At 42.8% G+C, this 18559-nt stretch overlaps 1 protein-coding gene across 1 annotated transcript in view; it reads left to right on the forward strand.

Moving 5' to 3' along the window:
• The first annotated feature begins 2028 nt into the window (after window positions 1–2028).
• Capn13 (calpain 13) overlaps window positions 2029–18559 on the forward strand; it is a 58980-nt gene continuing 42449 nt past the window's right edge. Inside the window, exons 1-4 of the mRNA XM_047523356.1 lie at window positions 2029–2226; window positions 10516–10588; window positions 11661–11776; window positions 18023–18159. Of these exons, the coding sequence (XP_047379312.1) occupies window positions 2029–2226; window positions 10516–10588; window positions 11661–11776; window positions 18023–18159 (524 nt within the window). The remainder of the gene's footprint in view (window positions 2227–10515; window positions 10589–11660; window positions 11777–18022; window positions 18160–18559) is intronic.

An 18559-nucleotide genomic window follows, 5' to 3' on the forward strand; every position in this document is an offset into this window, starting at 1 on the left:
GACATACTGAACATTTTGGTCTGTTATTTTCCAAGGATGGGATTGAATAAATGCATCTATCACATTAAGTAAAATCAAATGAAACTGCCTGTATTTAACCACTTTTTACCTTAGTGTATACCACACAAATATGACTCCATTCAACTATTTTGGATCAATAAAAATGCCAATTTTGTATAGTTCAAATGTAAATTATTCACATCCTGTTTGGAAGACAATCATATGTACAATTCTCTCCCAATATGCTTGTATAATGACACTTAATTGGTGATATTCTGCCTGTGAATCTGTGCTAGCTGCAGAATTTGCCACAAACCATTATAAGAGAACTGCAAGATAAATGTGAAGTTATTTCAAGTTTGCATATGTTTTTCTAGGATTCAAAATCTTGATTGCAAACTCATGTTCTCTCCTTATGAGCTACTTATTTATGTTCTTTCGACTTTATCACCTTTTTTTTTTTTTTTTACTGAGATTCAGTAACGGTCTTTTGTGTCACCTAAACAGTACCCTGTCAAACAAACTTCAAAAGCACTCCTTTGAGGCCCAAGGAAGTTTGTTAGAAGCATAATTAAAAAGGTGGATTTGGGATTCAAATCCAGGCCAACCTCATGATTGAGGATGTGCTGTGTATGTTGGAAAATAGCATCAGTTTCCTCCCTATGACTGTCTGAATGAGGACTCCTACCCTTCCTTGGAATCTCTTTAGGGAAACTGGACACCAGCATTTATTGAATGCCTACTGTATGCCGGTCACTCGGGTGACTATTAGGGCAAATCTGAGTTAATACCACAATGAACCCTATGAGGGTTGGTACCATCAATTCATGCAGATAGAGAAATAGGTCCACAGGCTTGGACACCAGTTCAGGATTATAGAAGCAGTGGGTGGTGAGAGCAGAGAGCAAACTTCAAAACCCACGTGACCCTTGGGTGCACTGCCTTTTCTTCTCCCTGCTTCCTACCTCCCATGTTTAATTCTGTGTCAAATCCTATAGGCGCTACCTAGAAAGGACACTGAAGTCTGGCTCCCCGCTACCTTCTTCACCACTGAAGCTCCACCACTGTCTCCTGTGGACAGATGCAGCAGCCTCCTAGCCTCCTCCCTGCCTCCAGGCTCCACCTGTCCCCCAGCTTGCTCCCTGCAGCCCTATCTACAGATCTGATCAGGTCCCCTGTCTTCAGTGGGCCTGCAGTACCTGAAGGGTATAAAAACATTTTGATCCAGCTGTCCAACCTGCCTTTCTGGCCATCTCTTCCAACGCTCCCTAAAGCCAGCCCCCACCCTCCAATCCCCCAGCGGCTCCCTAGCCCTCCACACCCTGTGGCCTCCTAACCAAATCCTGGGCCTTCAAGCCCTTGCTAGCCAGGGCATCTGCAGACACTTTCTAAGAAAAAAAAAAAAAAAAAAAGTCTACCTACCCCTCTCCACCGGGCAGATCCTTCTTCCTTCAAGGCACAATTCACTTTCTATAAGAAAGTCATGTGGGAATGTCGCTTCCTGTGAGGGGGTCATCCCCGACTGTCCACGGCAGCTGCGAGCCCCTCCTCTTTATGTCCACAGGTCTTTGTACACATTTTTAGTTGACAGTTTCTATTGAATGATAGCTGCCTGTTGAAATGTCTAATCCACCTTTCCCACTTGATAATGAACCCTGAGGGATGAAGACCATGTTGTGGTTATCTCTGGATTGCCAGCATTCAGAAGAGTGCCCCGCACAAGGTCAGAGCTCAATAAATGCTCATTAAATGTGCAAATACCCAGCGCAGACTTTCCCGCACAGGTCCGCACCCGAGAAGCTATCTGGTGCAGTGAATTGAATGCTGAACTGGAAATGAGGATGCTGAGTTTCAGCTGAGGCTTGCCCACCCACTGGTTATGTCACCAGGCACAGCATAAATGTGGGGATATCAGGGTGACCGTCTGGGGCTCACATCTGAAGACGCAAGGCCTGGACTTTTCACCCCTAAAAATATCCCTTTTTCTCACCAGAAAGAAAGAACCTCAGAAGTCTTCTGAGGAGAGTCATGGCACATAACCCAGAGCCTCTATCAGAGACCTCTGTCATCAAGTTCAATGGTCAGGACTTCAACTCCTTGCGGGATCGCTGCCTGCGCAGACGCCTGCTATTTGAGGATGAGACATTCCCAGCTGAGCCTTCTTCCATAGGCCAGAAGCTGCTCCAGGGAAAAAACCTTTCCTTCCTGGAGTGGAAGCGGCCATGGGTAAGTGAGTACCCCAAGAACACACCCAGCTCTAGGGCCCTCGAGGTGCCTGCCATGACCCCAGTGAAGGGAGCACAGGCCTGAGACCTGATGTCGTAGGTGGTACAAACCAAACTGGAAGGAGAATGAAAGACATCGGGACCCTCTGCTACAGTGTTGTAGCCTCTCAGTGGGAGGGGAAGACCCTGTGCCAAGAGCCAGGGCCTGGATCCTTGGTTCTAACCCAGTTCTAACACTGAGTCTACCACTGAATTAAAATGCCTCAGCTTTCTCCTGGAAAAATGAAAAGCCATTTGATATGAGGACTGTGGTAGTTGGTCTTTAGGGTCGCTCCCTCCTCCATAATTGAGCCCATCTATCAGTCTGTCACCCTTTATTCTCTTTAGGTATCAGTGTCTTTATATTCTTTTTTCCTTCCCTCTTAGAATACACTCAAAGGGGATATATCATTCGGGTCATTTATACTATAGGATGAATTTGAATAATTGCCTGGCCTCTTTTATATTCACATTCTCAATCTTGTAAAGGGTTGATCACCTATAAAAGAATTTCAGACTTCCACTGTAAAATTAGGGAGATATTTCAGGGCAGCATTCAAACCCTGACTCCCCCACCTCAGCAGATGGCCTCTAGCTCCACCTTGCAGCATGGTGAGCTCCACTGGTTTTTCTAGAACAATCTTAGTTTTAGAGCATGAAGCTCCACCAGAAATTTCTCAGCAGATTCAAACTTCTCATAATCTCATGAGGACTGCTACTGATGAGAAGGGACAGGAAAAGAAACACTTGGAGGATCCTGAGGCCCAAACTTCCTATCCATGCTTCTAAAGCTCCAGTAGAACCTTGAATAAAGAAAAATAGTGTAAAGTTTAGTAGGTGAATGATGGCCAGTATAAATGACTGACAAGACATATTCCTTTGGAGTGAATTCTAATAGGGAAGCAGAAGAGACTATAAAGACAAACTGAGCACAGTTTAAATGCCAAGCTCTCTACTGAGCACTTTCAATAAAGCTAGGCCAGGTTGTATAAAAGGTATTTTCTGATGATGCCCAGTGAGAAGCTGTGAGACCCCAGAAATATCTGTCTAGTGTGTGGGTAGCTCACTCAGTTCTCCCATGGGAAGGAGAACTCAAGTCCTCCCGCTCTGGAGGTGACCTCTTGCTTACATCAGGACAGATTTGTATCCCTGGTGGAAGCAAGGGATCATGGCGATCAGGTGGATCATGGGATGCTGCTCGAAGGAAGATGGAGGTGTTTCAGCCTTCCATGGTCCATCACATCAGCCATGGGCAGTAAGTCCATGCCAATGACTTCTGGCCTTCACCTCATATGGAGAACTGAGGCAGAGCAACCTATTTATGTATTTATTTATTAAAAATTCTGAGCATAAGACAGTGGTGCACACCTGCAATCCCAGTTACTCAGGAGGCTAAGGCAGGAAGAACATAAGTTCAAGGGCAGCTTGGGTAACTTAGTGAGACTCTTTTCTCTAAATAAATAAATAATAAAGAAATAAAGGGCTGGGGATGTAGCTCAGTGTAAGGCATCCTTGGGTTCAATCCCCTATACTGAAAAAAAAAAAAAAAAAAGGAAGAAGAAGAAATTTTGAAGGGTCATTCTTTGTTATTTTATTTAAAACACTGAGATTGTTTTAGAAAGCAGTATTTTTTTTTTAATTTTCCTACCCTCACAGGTGTTGAGCAATAGATGTGAGACATATTTATAGTGTTGAGGAATTTATAACATTTCTATTAGGAAAGAGTTGAGAGTTTCTTGCTATCTAATTCCAGCGATGTCTCAATGTGTGATGTATTTTAGAAATGAGGAGAAACTGAGGCAAATTGTGCAACCATTTGTACAGAATCATACCAGGAACCCCAAAGAGAGGCAGCTAGGGATCATACGTGTTTCCCTACTGACTCTCCTCACCACAAAACCTTCCTGAATTCAATGGGGGTCATTCTTCACTTCAGCATTTCTTTTTAAGTATCATATTTCTATGTGTCCCTTCTCATGACTGACAATACTTAACCTTTGTACAGAACTTCCCATACATCTTCTCTTACTTTGTTTTCTAATTTTATAGAAAAGGAAACTGAAGTTCAGACAGGTGACGTGACTTACCAAGGTGACACAGTTAAGGAGGGAAGGACCAAGATTTAAACAGACTCCTGACACAGATGCTGCCTTTAATGTTTCTCCCTCCCCTCTGTCCCTTTTCCTACTTTTCCCTTCCTCTGCCTAATCCACGTTGTCGCTCAGATTCTGTTTGAAGTAGCTCCTTCTCCACCTATTTCATTCTGATTTTCTTTAAGGAATTTCCAACCCCTCCCCTCAGCCCCACTCAGCTTCTGCAACAGCCTGTGACCTTGTGGCTAGGGGACTCAACAACGCATCAGTCTCAGTGCTTCCTGTAATGCTGGCTCTCAGGAAGAGATAATAACAAGACTCGCACTTACACCTGGGGTGTCTGTGCCGTATTCCCCTGAATTAAATTTGATACTTATAGTAGCTCCCTTTTAGGAGAATTTTTATTTCCTGGATAGCAATAATAAATCTGTTTATCAAGAGCGTGCATGTGTTAGCTTTATTTGCACTTTTGTGCAAGTTTCGATTTAATTCTCCTCACAGTCCTATGAAGTAGATAATATTATCCTCACTAAATAGATCGGCATCGTCCCGGAGACCTTTCCACGATGCTGGAGATGTTCTTTTTGCATGGTCCAATGCTGTAGCCATTAGTCACATGTGGCTTTTGAGCGCTCGAAATGTGGCTGACGCAACTGAGGGACTGAAATTTTAATTTTATTTCATTTAAATCTGAATAGCCACATGTGGCTTGTTACAACCATATTGGATGGCCCAGCATTGTAGATGGTGGAGCTTCACAATGGTCACCAATGTGTGTCAGACCAAGGGACTGGACGGTCATCTTTGTCCCCATTCTATAGTGAGAAACAGTTCACTTCCCAATGAAGAATGGGCTGTGTGCCCAAAGCATGTTGTCTAATGGGCGCTCAGAGCTCAGCACGCACCCCATTGTGGGTCAGCCTGTGGCCGTCCCAGGGCCAAGTCCTGCCTGTCCAGGCTGCAGTGTTTGTCTTCGCACAGCCAAAGCAGTTTCTGATGGGATAATTCACTAGAAAGGGCGCACTTGGGGCCAAAATATGTTCTTCATATTTAAAAAGTGGAAATATGAGAATGGGGTAGGTTGCATAGATGTCCCATCAGGCAACAGGTAACAGAAGGTGATAGCAGTGACTATGCCCACAACCAATTGCCACCGAGTCAATATATCAAGGAAAAACTAAAGGGAGTGAAGTTGCCACCTGTCCAAGTCTAACCACGAACACCCTGTGAAAGGGTCGCAAGGCAACAGGCATAGTGTCCCCTCATCCAGAGTGGCATGGTGCTGTGGGGAAGTCCTGAGCAGCCTCTGAAGAGAGTGCAGAGTGATGTCAATGCTGCCACACTGGGAGAGAGACTCCAGAGACAATGGGGGACAGTGGCTGATGTGCCACTTCAGAAGGGTTATTTGCTAAGATCCCAGGAGCTCTTGCATTACAGGAGCTTCTGAAATACCTAGTGTAACAGAGATCACCCCAAACTTTGCTCAGAGAAAGGGCCTCCCAACCCAGAACTCAAATCCTGAAATTACTTAGGGTTCTTCTAGACACAAAACCAATGATATACATCCCATTGAGACTTATGTGTAAGTCATAAATATTAAATATTTTTTATCAAATGATGGATAAGTATATTGACTATATGCCCCATTACATAGCCTAACATATATATCCTATTACATATATATATATATATATACACACACACACCCCTGTTGATAGATTTATATATATTTCCTAATATATATATATCCTATCGATATATTTATTAGTAAAGATTTTTTTATGAGGGGTTGACTCCTGAGAGTCTGGAGGCTCAGAAGTCCCATGATACGCCATCTGCAAGCTGTAACCCCAGGAGGGCCATGACAGACTTAAACCTGCACCAGAGGCTTGAGAACCAGGGGAGCCACTGGCATCCTTCCAGTCTGAGGGCAGGAAAAAGCCAAAGTATCAGCTCAAGCTGAGAAGGGGTGAATTCTTTCTCCACCTTGTTCTATTCAGGGCCTCAGTGGATTGGATGATGCACCCCACACACTGGGGAGGGCCTTTTGCTTTAGGAGTCCACCAACTCAAATGCTAATCTCATCCCCAAACACCTACACAGACACACCCAGAAATCATATTTACCAGATATCTGGGCTGCCTAGGTTCCAGTGAGGTTGACATATCAAATTCACCACCACAGCTTCCTTCTGTACACCTGGGCATTTCCAAGCCCTCCAGGGCCCAGTTCAACTCCCGGAATCAGAAGCCCCAAAGCTCAGAAGACTCCAGCTGCCGGTGTAGTTAGAGGGGAAGAACACGACTCCATGTCAGCAGATGCCTAGTCCCTAGCCTGCTTCTTGTGTGACCTGGAACAAATTGCGCAGCTTCTCCCTCACCCTGGCTGGGCCTCAAATTGCCTGAGGAACTATGTCAGTCCTGCACTGTGCCTCTGGCTAACCCAGGAAATCAGAACTGTGCAAGGCGGGGCTCGGCAGTCTCCATGTCTGGGAGCTGCCCAGTGATTCTGAGTCACCCTCAGGCGGTAGTTCAGCCTGAATCTGATCTAGGATCTGATCACACTGACTTCATCACTGCCCCGGAGCCCTGCCCATCTGGTCACCTGGGACCTGCCCAGGGTCAGGGCTAATTTTCTTTATGGGCCCTGTCTCAGGAAGTCAGATGACAGACCAAAATGCTTCTGGGCATTTCTATCCCTCTTTGTGGTGACCTCTCACAGCTCTAAAGCCCATGGTGGGGAAGGAACAGGCCCTTGGAGGCAGGAGACACAGGTGCCTGCCCATCTTGACACCAGTAGTTGCCGGGTTTCCCTGTAAACTTGGTGTTGACTACTGATTTCGTGTTTGAAATAATCACCATTTAATTTTTGTCACCTGTTTAATTTTGGCCTCCTGTTCTCAATTAGCTAATGTTTTTGTTTTTTAATTATAACCTCTATTGTTTTGGCAAATTATAAAAACGTGTGCTTATCCAATGCCTTCATAGCATTTAGTGACATGAAATGTACCCCCCCCTTTGCCCCATGTAAGTACTATTTCATGTTATTAGATGTTTTGTTATGAAGCCATCCTTGCATTCTGCATTTCTACAGTAAATCCTATCTGATGGTAATAAATTAGGCAAAAACAGTCTGGTGTATTGTGTGTGTGTGCCTGTGTGCCTATGTGCATGGTGTGGGTTCTCTCTCAGGTTGGGTATCGAGGCTACACTAACTTCTTCAATGGTAGCAAGATTCTTCTGAATTCTTAATAAAGTGGTAAATGACACAAGAACTGTCTATTCCCTAGAAATTTGAGAGAACTTAGCAGAAAAATTTCATATACCTGTAAGCATTTACAGGCATATTAGGGAGCTACTCTTTAACTTAAAAATATTATCCCAAAGCTATTTACTTTTCTGATTATTTACTAACTTGAGTTGTTTCAGCCATGTTAATTTTTGTTAGAAAATTGATAATATTTCTTAATTGACTAAGAATTTTACGTCGTATTTTTATATTTCCGAAATCCTTTTTTATGTCTGATCTTATTTGGGTTTCTCTACCAATGTGCCAAAGTTTGGGTCTGTATAAATCCCCTATCCTAAGTAGAATTTTTTTTTATACTTTATTAATCTTGCTGTTTTTCTGATTCATTTCATACTTCACACGTTGTTCTCTTCATCACTTCCTTTTTGCTATTTCCGGGAGACTCTTTCGTGTTTTTCTTTCTAATTTCTGTGAATTGATGGCTTAATTCATTTTTTAATTCTGTCCAGCAATGACTGCATCAGAAGCTATGAGTTTATCTATGAGCACAGCCTTCTTAACCTTGCAGATAGTACAGGAAAAGGGAGTCAATATTTATTGAATATACACCCTGTAGGATGCTGTGCTACTATTTCATATCCTTCCTTATTTGCAAAATGGAAGGACTTGTGCTGTTCTGTAAGGCTGTCTGGAGCCTGCAGGTAAGAATCCAGGAGTAAACAGCTAGCCCTCAGCCAGGGTTTCAAAAGTGGCAGCCATTGCCTTATTTCATCATTTAATTCTCCTAACTGTTCTTACATTCTGTTCCCATTTTACACATGAGGAAACCGAGTCTCTGCAAAAGAGAGGACATTGCTCAAGGTCTCCAGGTCATCTGGAGAGAGATGTCAGGGCAGGATTCCACACCTGGTCTGTCTAAAGTGCCCTTCCAAATGCACCTGCCCTTGTATGCAGGTTGCTGGAGGGAAAGCAGCAGGACAGCACAAGAGCTGGAGGTAGGTCAAGGAAACAGAGCAAAAGCTGGGCCATGTGGGCACAGGCCTATAATCCCAGTTACTCAGAAGGCTGCAGCAGGAGGATTGCAAGTTCAAGGGCAGCCTGGGCGATTTAGTAAGACCCTGTTTGGAAATAAAATAAGAAGGGCTGGGGATGTAGCTGAGTGGTAGAACACCCTTGGGTTTGATCTCCAGTGATATACACAAAAGAGAAGGAAGAGAGGGAGAGAGAGAGAGAGAAAGAGAGAAAGAGAGAAGAGAGAAGAGAGGAGAATTGAGTAAAATTGCCTTTTTTCTTGAGTAAAATTGCCTTTTTTCTTGATCCAAAACCCCCATGGCCTCCACCCTCTTTAATACTGTGAGAGGAGATCATAAATGTTCCCACTCATGACAACAGTCCATCTTCGAGACCTGTAGTTCCTTTTCCCAGGAGAAGGGGAGAATTAGAGGTTTCTGAAGTGCCCCAGGTTGTTTTCAAACTGGCTCTCGGCCCCGTGCACACAGCTGAAGTCCCAGGGCGTTCTTCCCGGCCTGCTTGGCTGGGGGAGTCCCAAGTCCAGCCAGTCCATGGCTCTGGCAGAGGAGCCCCCTGTCTGGGCAGGGCCTGCGGGTGACTCGCCTGGCATCTGACGATCAGTTCGTTGTTGGGAAAGCAGGGAGGCTGGGTAAGAGGATGCCCTCAGTCGGGGTATGTGTTTGCAGAGGGGCACACCTTTGTTTGTCCCTCTGGGTCCCCTCCGGGAGACTGGCAGTGTACAAAGATCTGGCAGTTTCCACACTCTGTACTCTCATGGCTGCTGGGTAATTTAATCCATTTCTACAGTGTGGCCCTGCTCTCTGGGGACTTATTTGTCAATGTGAAAAGAAATGATAGAGGAACAATTGCCAGATTATGCATTCTCTGCAAGGGATATCAGGAAGAGCTGTGCAGACTGGTCACTAGGATAATCCTGTGGGCTCCTAGTAGGGGACCAACCTACAGGGCTGTCCAGCTCTGGGGCAGGAGCTGGACCTTCAGCCCAGTGTGTCCCTAAAGTGCCTGGGGGATCCCCTTAGGACCTTAGGAACACTCACAACCCTCACATCTACTGGGATCCCCAAGTGTCCCCCAGATGTTGCTGTATACGGAACCCTCTTGCATCCCTTTTTTTCTGGTGGGCAGGTGCCTGTGGATTGGAAGTTGGGGAAGGATGAGGTCTTCCAAACTCAGTTTATGGTTGAGCCAAGGTGGGCAAAGATATGATCATGCATGTCTTTTATCCCATGCAACAAGTGGCTGATCTGGGGCCTAGAATCCAGAAGGCACCAAGCTGATATCTGACAGATGTGATTTCATGAGTTTTATTATGAAAAGCTTTATTACATTTATAAAAGTCTCATCTAACACATGTATCCTATTCATGTGTGTGTGTGTGTGTGTGTGTGTGTGTGTGTGTGTGTGTAAAATCTCTTAATAAAACACTGGCTTGTTGGGACTAGTAGGACTATTTGCTTTAAGGATCCTGACTCTTTATGTTGTCTCCTTACATTTATGTGCTTATTGCCTTTGACACCTGCTTTCCTGAGAACAGAAGAACCGGAAGAATGAAAGGACCTTTCTTAATTTAGTTTTTTAAACACTTTATTTGTTTTGGTACTGGAGATTTAATCCCGAGTGCTTTACCATTAAATACATTCCCAGCACTTTCTCAATTTTGTGTTTTTTGTTTTTTTGAAATAGGTTCTCACTAAATTGCTAAGATTGGCCTTGAACTTATGATCCTCCTGTCTTGGTCTCCCACCTAACTAAGATTTTAAGCACACATTCAAGAATTAAACTCTAGCCCTCAAAGACAAAGTGAATGATGTCATAGGTACCACCTCAGGACATAAAGGGTTGAAAGATGCTCACAGCTTCTCTCTCTCTTTCCTAAGGAATTATGCAAGTGTACCCCTCACTTCATCCTGGAAGGTGCAAGCAGATTTGACATCCAACAAGGAATAGCAGGTGAGAAGTCAACACCTTTCCTCGCAGCCCTTGAACTTGGACTTCACCTGTCTTAGACCCAGCTAATAAAAGTCTACCCAGCCACGAGCTCATAGTCCACTAACAGGGTTTCACTAACTGGAAAAAGGAGCTCTCTGAGGGTGTCTCTGTGGCTTCTGCACTGAGCACAATGCCTGACATGAAATAGGATTCAAAGAATTGATGCTGTTGAAGGCAAAGGAGAGACTCAGGGGAGGGATAAGCATATTCAAAAGGGCCCACAATGGCATCCAAGGAGAAATCAAGGCCCACATCCCTCAAGGCAAGAAGAGAGAACCCTTGTGTGACCCACAAAGGTCCTGCATGGGTAGGAGCTGAGCAAGTATCAGCAAAAAAAAAAATTTGGGTCTGTTTCCCATGATGGTTCAAAGCACCATTGCCACCTATGTCGACAGCAGAATTTTCTGTGACTTTAGCTCTGAGCACTTTGGCAATAAGAGGCAGCTCTGTCAAAGCCTGGCTGGGGCTCTCCTGTGCTCTCTCACCACACCATCACCTCCACCACCCCCGCTACAACAACCATCAACTGTCCCTTCTCTACCTTGCTTGGAACTGGCCCCAGTGAATCCTTTCCCTCCCCAACTTTCTTCTCTCAGGGGAAAAACTTTGTTATGCATTATGCATCCTTAATCCAAAATCTGGAATGCTCCAAAAGTCTAAATTTTTTGAGCACCAGTTTGATACCACATAGAAAATTCCACACCTGACATCACGTGATGGATTGCAGTCAAAATACAGATGCACTAACAGTGCTGCTTAAGATAACCTTCAGGCAATGTGTATAAGGAGCATATGACACATGTGAATTTCATATTTAGTCTTGGGTCCCTCCCCATTGTGTATATGCAAATATACCAAAATTTGAAAAAATCCCAAATCTATAATTCTTCTGGTCCCAAGCATTTCAAATAGAGGATGCTCAACCTATATTCATGAGGAAGTGTGACAATTCTGGTGGCCAGAACCTGTAAAATCATGGGTTAGGACTTCCAGGTGTGTCCAGGTGGCTTCTCATGACTTTATCCCCTCCCAGGAGACTGCTGGTTCCTGGCAGCACTGGGCTCCTTGACCCAGAACCCTCAGTGCCTGCAGAAGATCCTGATGGAGCAAAGCTTTTCATACCAGTATGCAGGGATTTTCCGTTTCCGGGTACGTTCGCTGCAGTCATTCCTTATATGAAGGAGCACTCTGTGAGCAGAGAGGAGGCCAGAGTCATGAGTTATTCTTGTGGCCTGGGGGCCTGAGATGAGAGTGACATTCCTGTTAGTGACACAGTCTACCTGATGGGGTTATGACATGACCATGGAAGTAAGGAGAAATGAGTGATAATTAGCAAAAGAAAAGAGTTATTGATCCCAAACCCAAACCCTGCGATGATAGTGGGTTCTTGTCTCTATCTATTCCTGCACTGTGTCCTGTTATTTTGATTACAGGATTGTCATAGGAAGTTGTAACCCTGGGGGATAATTTGGTCTTTCTTCACTATTCATTATCCTTTTCTCAAAAAATATCTTGTTGTTCTTGCACATTTATTCTTCTATGGGAATTTTAAAATCATTTTATCCAATTAGAAAGAAAAGCTGCTGTGATATAACGTGGAGCAGCATCACATTTATGTATTAATTTGGAAAAATTACATTTTTATTGTTTTAATTATTCTCTTAGAGAAACATGGTTTATCTTTCTATTTATTCAGAACTAGTTTTATGCCCTTCGATAAAATGTTATAGTTATGTTTTCTTATTGGTGCTCTACCTTTCTTGGTAACTTTATTCTCAAATATTTTATAATTTTATAGCTAATGTGAATGAAGTTAGGTTTTTTGTTTATTATTTGTTTGTTTTTGTTTTGCTCATTTCCAACAAGGCATCACTGGAGAAAAGAAAAGCTACTATTTATTATATGTCCAACTGTATCTAAATACCTTACCAGATTCTTTAGTTATTTCTTATTTTGTTATTTAATAGAATCTAGTAGAATTTAGTAGAATTAGAGTGACCTAATAGTATCTGCAAGTAAAGATGATTTTGTCTCTCCTTTTAGTTTTTATAGAACTTACTTTGCTCATCTTTGTCCTGTAGTGAAAAGAGTCAAATTCCTGTCTCCCTTTGATCCTGATACATTGTCAGATTCAATGTGCTAAAAACTTTGTTAGAATTCTTGTACCTGTATCATGGGTAAAATTAGCTTCTAGTTTATGTTATTTTTGTCACGTTTGAATTATCCCAGCTTTTAAAAATTAATGTTGAGTATTACCTACTTTTTTATTTGAAGATAATTTAAATAATATTTTCTAACCATTACCTGTCTTTTTCAAAGTAAAATAAATAAGAAAGAAAGAAAGGAAGGAAGGAAGGAAGGAAGAAGGAAGGAAGGAAGGAAGGAAAAGAAAATAGACAATAATTAAATTAGCTGGCCCTGCCTAATCACGTTTTAACATGTAATTTCTTTAACTCCTTCCGTATATTCAGTAGCTATTAACCTGCTCAGATATCTTATTTCTACTGAAGTTAATTCTTGAAATTTGTTCTTTACCAGGAAAATCAACTATTTCTTCTGCACTTCCAAATGCATTGCCTTAGAGTTGCTCATCTGATTTCTCTGATAATCTATTGAATCTCTTATAATCTGTGACTAAATCTACTTTCTCAACTCCAGTGCTATATCTTTATTTTTCCTTGATCCAGTTTTTCTTAATCCAACTAAATCTGTTTGTATTGCCATTTTTAAACAAATCAACTTTTGATTTTCCTTATTTATTCTATTCTTTTTCTTTTAAGGTTTTGTTTTCTATACTATTCATTTTAATTTTATTTTTATTAATTCCCTTTTCCTTTCTCTTGGTTAATTTTATTGTTCTTTTTTATTTTCTGAAGTTGCATAGTTAATATTTGAATTCTTTTTTTTAAAAGCTTTTAAAACTATAAATTTTCCTCTGAGATCTTATGTGAATCTATAATACATAATAAATTTATAGGTTTTAATATAAAATGTTTTACTTTGGGCTGGTTCTGTAACTCAGTGAGAGATTAGTTTCCAGAAGGCCCTGGTATAATCCTCAGCACCCCCACCACATGCACTTAACTTTTATTAATTTTAAGATGATATATTTTTAGTTTTTAATTTTGGTTTGTTCATTCATAGACATATAGGGGCTGTTCCTTTAAAATTTATTTAATTTATAAATGATTAAATTTTATAGGAGAGGGCAAGCATCTGGTTGCTGAGTTTTAGTTTTGTTATAGACAAAGAATATAATTTATAATATGTCAACATTCAAGGAAGTTATTAAACTAGTTTTAGTTATGGCCAAGGTTATGAGAGTTTTTGTTGATGATTCATGGATACACAAGAAGAATATATATATTATCCAGTGGTCAGAAGTTTATGTTTTGAATCAAACTTTCTCATTTGCAGATTGTACTATCTACAATTGTATGTTTTATCTGGACTTAATTTTTCTGCTTAATGTATGAAATACTAAAAGGGCAATTGAAGTTCCTCCTCAAAGTCATCTTTTGGGATTTCTCATGCTTACATGTATTCTGGCTCTGCAATTTCCTGTTGTATCCTTTGGTGGCCAAAGTTTTATGATCTCTATCTTTTTGCTAGGATAAAACTTGCAAAGCATCCCTGTTTGTTATATTTAAAGTCCTTGACCTTGAAATTCTCTTTATCTGATAATCACATGGCCACTCCAGTTTCCTGTTATTTACATTTCCCTCTTTGCTTGTCCCTTTATTACCAATTGAATTTTCCCTATTTTAGGCCTGTTTCTTATAAAAAGCATGTTGAGAACTTGTTACTTAACCACAGTTTCTTCTACCTTCATTTCTTGTGACCTTGAGATTTTTCACTCTAATTTAACTTCCATTGAATAGAAGTAGCTCCTTGCATACTTTCCTCAGTCTACATGAGAGTTTTTCATTTTCTCTTATTTAAGAACAACATTTTGGTTAGATTTAGGATTCTTGGAAAAACATTCCTTTTCAAAAGTTCCATTGTCCCATTGTCTTGTGACTTTCAGTGTTGCAGAAGAAAAATCTAATGCCAATCTATTCTGCTAACTTTGTATGCAGAATGTACTTTCAAACTACAAATCTCTAAGAAGTTCTCTTTCTTTCCTTGGAATTCATAAAATTTTCTAGAATATATCCAGATGTGTGCCTTAAAGAAATAGTCTTACCTGGAATTCATTGAACCCTCTGTCTGAAGACTAGCTTCCTCCCACTCAGTCTCCCTCCATATTGCTGAACCTCTTCTTTTACCCTGTTCTCTCCTTCTGAAGTCCTACTATGTGCATCCTGAGTTTTTTGATAGGGACCCTGGTGATGCTGCTGTCACTGGTCCGGGGACCACACTGAGGAGTGCACTGGAAGATTCAGGATTGAGATGTGGCTGGGCTCATCCTGGAGCTGCCAACATAGGGGAGATTTACTCAGGTGGTGAGGTCATCAGAGACCCAGGCAGGACACTCTGCCCTTCTGGGAGCAGAGTGTGTCCTGCTCCCAGACAGTTGCATAATTCCTCAGAAGCTGCAGTGCTGAACTCTGATCTCTCCTCATGGTTGTGTGCCCAAGCACTGTGGCACCTCAGATGCTTTGCCCAAAACACTCTGGTTTTCCTGTCAGGCACTTGGGTGTAGGCAAAATGGTGTCCACATGGCTCTTGGAGGGTAGAGACTTTGTCCACGTGCCAGTCCTCCTCATCCAGAAGTGCCAGCTAAGAAGTACATGTTCATGGTCTCAATCCTGACCAAGCCCTTACAGCCTCTCCTATAACAGCAAAGGCATCTGATGTTCTCTTTGTACAGGGAAAGTTTGATCAGCATTTCTGGTGAGAGAAGATGGAGGAGAGGGTGATTTCTAGACATCTCAACCAGAGCACTTTCTGGAGCCAGGATGCACTCACTCGTGAAGGCCTCCTAGGCACCAGGCTCTACTTGGAGTGCCAAACAAAAGGACCGTTGGAAACCGTCCCTCAAAACTATGCTCTCAAACTATCAGCAATGTGAAGAGAGAGCCTACAGAGTGGGAGAAAATCTTTGCCACTCATACTTCAGATAGAGCACTGATTTCCAGAATATATAAAGAACTCAAAAAACTCTACACCAAGAATACAAATAACCCAATCCAACAAATGGGCTAAGGATATGAACAGACACTTCACAGAAGAAGATCTATCAGCAATCAACAGATATATGAAAAAATGTTCAACATCTCTAGTAATCAAAGAAATGCAAATCAAAACTACCCTAAGATTCCATCTCACCCCAATTAGAATGGAGATTATCAAGACCACAAGCAACAATAGTTGGTGAGGATGTGGGGAAAAAGGTACACTTATACATTGCTGGTGGGGTTGCAAATTAGTACAGCCACTCTGGAAAGCAGTGTGGAGATTCCTTAGAAAACTTGGAATGGACCCACCATTTGACCCAGCTATCCCACTCCTTGGCCTATACCCAAAGGACTTAAAATCAGCATACTGCAGAGATACAGCCACAACAATGTTCATAGCTGCTCAATTCACAATAGCCAGATTGTGGAACCAACCTAGATGCCCTTCAATTGTTGAATGGATAAAGAAACTGCGGTATATATATGTACAATGGAATATTACTCAGCCATAAGGAATAATAAAATTTTGGCATTTGCAGGCAAATGGATGAAATTGGAGAATATCATGCTAAGTGAGATAAGCCAATCTCAAAAAACCAAAGGACGAATGATCTCACTGATAAGCAGATGATGACACATAATGGGGGGGTAAGAATGAAAGAAGGAGAGACTGTATAGAGGGAAAAGAGGGGTGGGAGGGGTGGGGGGGGGAGGAAAAAATAACAGAATGAATCAAATACCATTACCCTATGTAAATGTATGATTACACAAATGGTATGCCTTTACTTCATGTACCAACAGAGAAACAAGATGTATCCCATTTGTTTACAATAAAATAAATAAATAAATAAATAACTACGCTCTCACTTTCACAGTCTCATCTGTTCCCAGTCACTGCCTATAAGGAAATTAGTTCTAAATCTAACTTCTAATTATTCCACAGATGAGAACTGAGCCACAGTAAAGTGTCTAACCCAACATTTGTTGATTGGACGTTAAGTGTCAAAACCAGGATTCAGGCACGGTTCTACCAACTGGACAATTTCTACTGTATGTTGCTACACAATTAAGCACAAAATCCAAATGAAGCTTCCAGTCCCTACCTCTTCTAGGAGCGGGGATCAGCTTTCCTTGGTGACTCCTAATAGCATCCCTACTCCCTCAGCATGGCCACCGACATGTCTTACTGCTCACTGCGAGAGAACTGCACGTCCACAGCTAAGCCTGCATCTGCTGCAATGCACTGACTAATGTCCATGAAGACATGATCTTTGCTCTGTCTCTGCTGATGTCTCTTAGTCTCCACCTCTGCTCTGAGAGTGCATCCTCAGTTGGATGTGTCAGCCTAACCTCTGGGACATCCAGCTGTGAAAAAGGCCATGTGGATGAACGATCACATCCACCCAGCTTTAGTGGAGCCCCTGTAGCTTCGACTTGCTTTCATCAAGGCTCAGGTCTGATGCCGGAAGCCCTGCTGCTTATCCAGCACAGGGGAGGCCAGCAAAGAAACCCAAAAATCTGGCTTTGTAATGGATTTTCCTCATTTGGCCATGTCCCCGGGTGAACCGTTTAGAGTTAAATGCTAAAGATGAAAACAGTCTGTTTTGGAGAGGAACATCTGGCTCATTTGAGCTCTTAGCAGTAGCAGTGCCAGCCAGTTACATTTCTCTGCTGTAATGGCAGGGCCAGAGTGACGTGAGGACAGGAGTGTCAGAGGAGACTGTCACCACTTCAGTCCTCCTGAGCCAGAGCATTATTCCGCCTCCAAGCCTTTGCCCGCGTGGTCTCACCTCCTGGGAATCCTTCCCTGTCTCCTCACCACCTGCCTGAGTCTTGTCTCCTGCCTCAGGCCCCAGCTCCTGGTGGGTTTTCCTGCCCTCTTACAATCCCGCATCTACCACTCTTCTTGGTTTTCCAGCACATTCTCCCTCTACTGCCCTTTTGACACAAAAACCTAGAGAGACTCGTGCGTCTTTGCAGCTCACAGAGCACTTGCCAAGGTGTGGTCATCACAACACCATCAAACTAGAACTCAAGTCTCCTTCCTCCCTGGGCTAACTTGGTCTGTGCCTAATTTTCTCCATCTACCAATGTAGGTGACAGGCCTGTGTCCTGCTTAGCAACCTGGGCTGTGATTTTGTTCTGGGTCTAGTTTGTCATTACATCACGGAGGGGTCATGTTGCAATTGTGGCTGTCTTTTGACTTAGGTTGGAGAGTGGCAGGGGCTTCTTTCTGCCCCGCCACTCCTAAGACATATGTGTGTCTCTCTTCCAGTTCTGGCAGTACGGCCAGTGGGTGGAAGTGGTAGTTGATGACCGCCTGCCTGCTGTGGACAGAGCCTGCGTCTTTGTGCATCCTCGCAAAGGCAACCAAGAATTCTGGCCCTGCCTGCTGGAGAAAGCTTATGCCAAGTAAGTATGGGTCTGCCTCTCTCCCCAGAGTTCCCATGCTGGCCCTGTCTGCCTATGCCTTGCTCTCCGCCAACTGACCCTGTTGTTCTGTTGTTCTCCTGAATGTGAGCAATGTCCCTTGGAACATTGAAGCCCTTGTCACCTGGTTGGACATCCTCTGTAAATAATCATCATGTACAAGCATCAATACTGGGGCCATCAGGAGGGACCCAGAGGCACATAGTGAAGTGTGGGCAGGACAGAAGATAGAAACATGCACAGATAATATTGCTAGGGCTGGTGTGAGTCCACAGGAAATATAGCCATCCTTGGAATCTGAAGGAGAATGATTTCAGGACCCCACATGGATTCCAAAACCCACAGGCGCTCAAACTTCTTATATGAAACAGAGTAATATTTA

The sequence above is a fragment of the Sciurus carolinensis genome, chromosome 13 (assembly GCF_902686445.1).
Source record: "Sciurus carolinensis chromosome 13, mSciCar1.2, whole genome shotgun sequence".
NCBI lineage: Eukaryota > Metazoa > Chordata > Mammalia > Rodentia > Sciuridae > Sciurus > Sciurus carolinensis.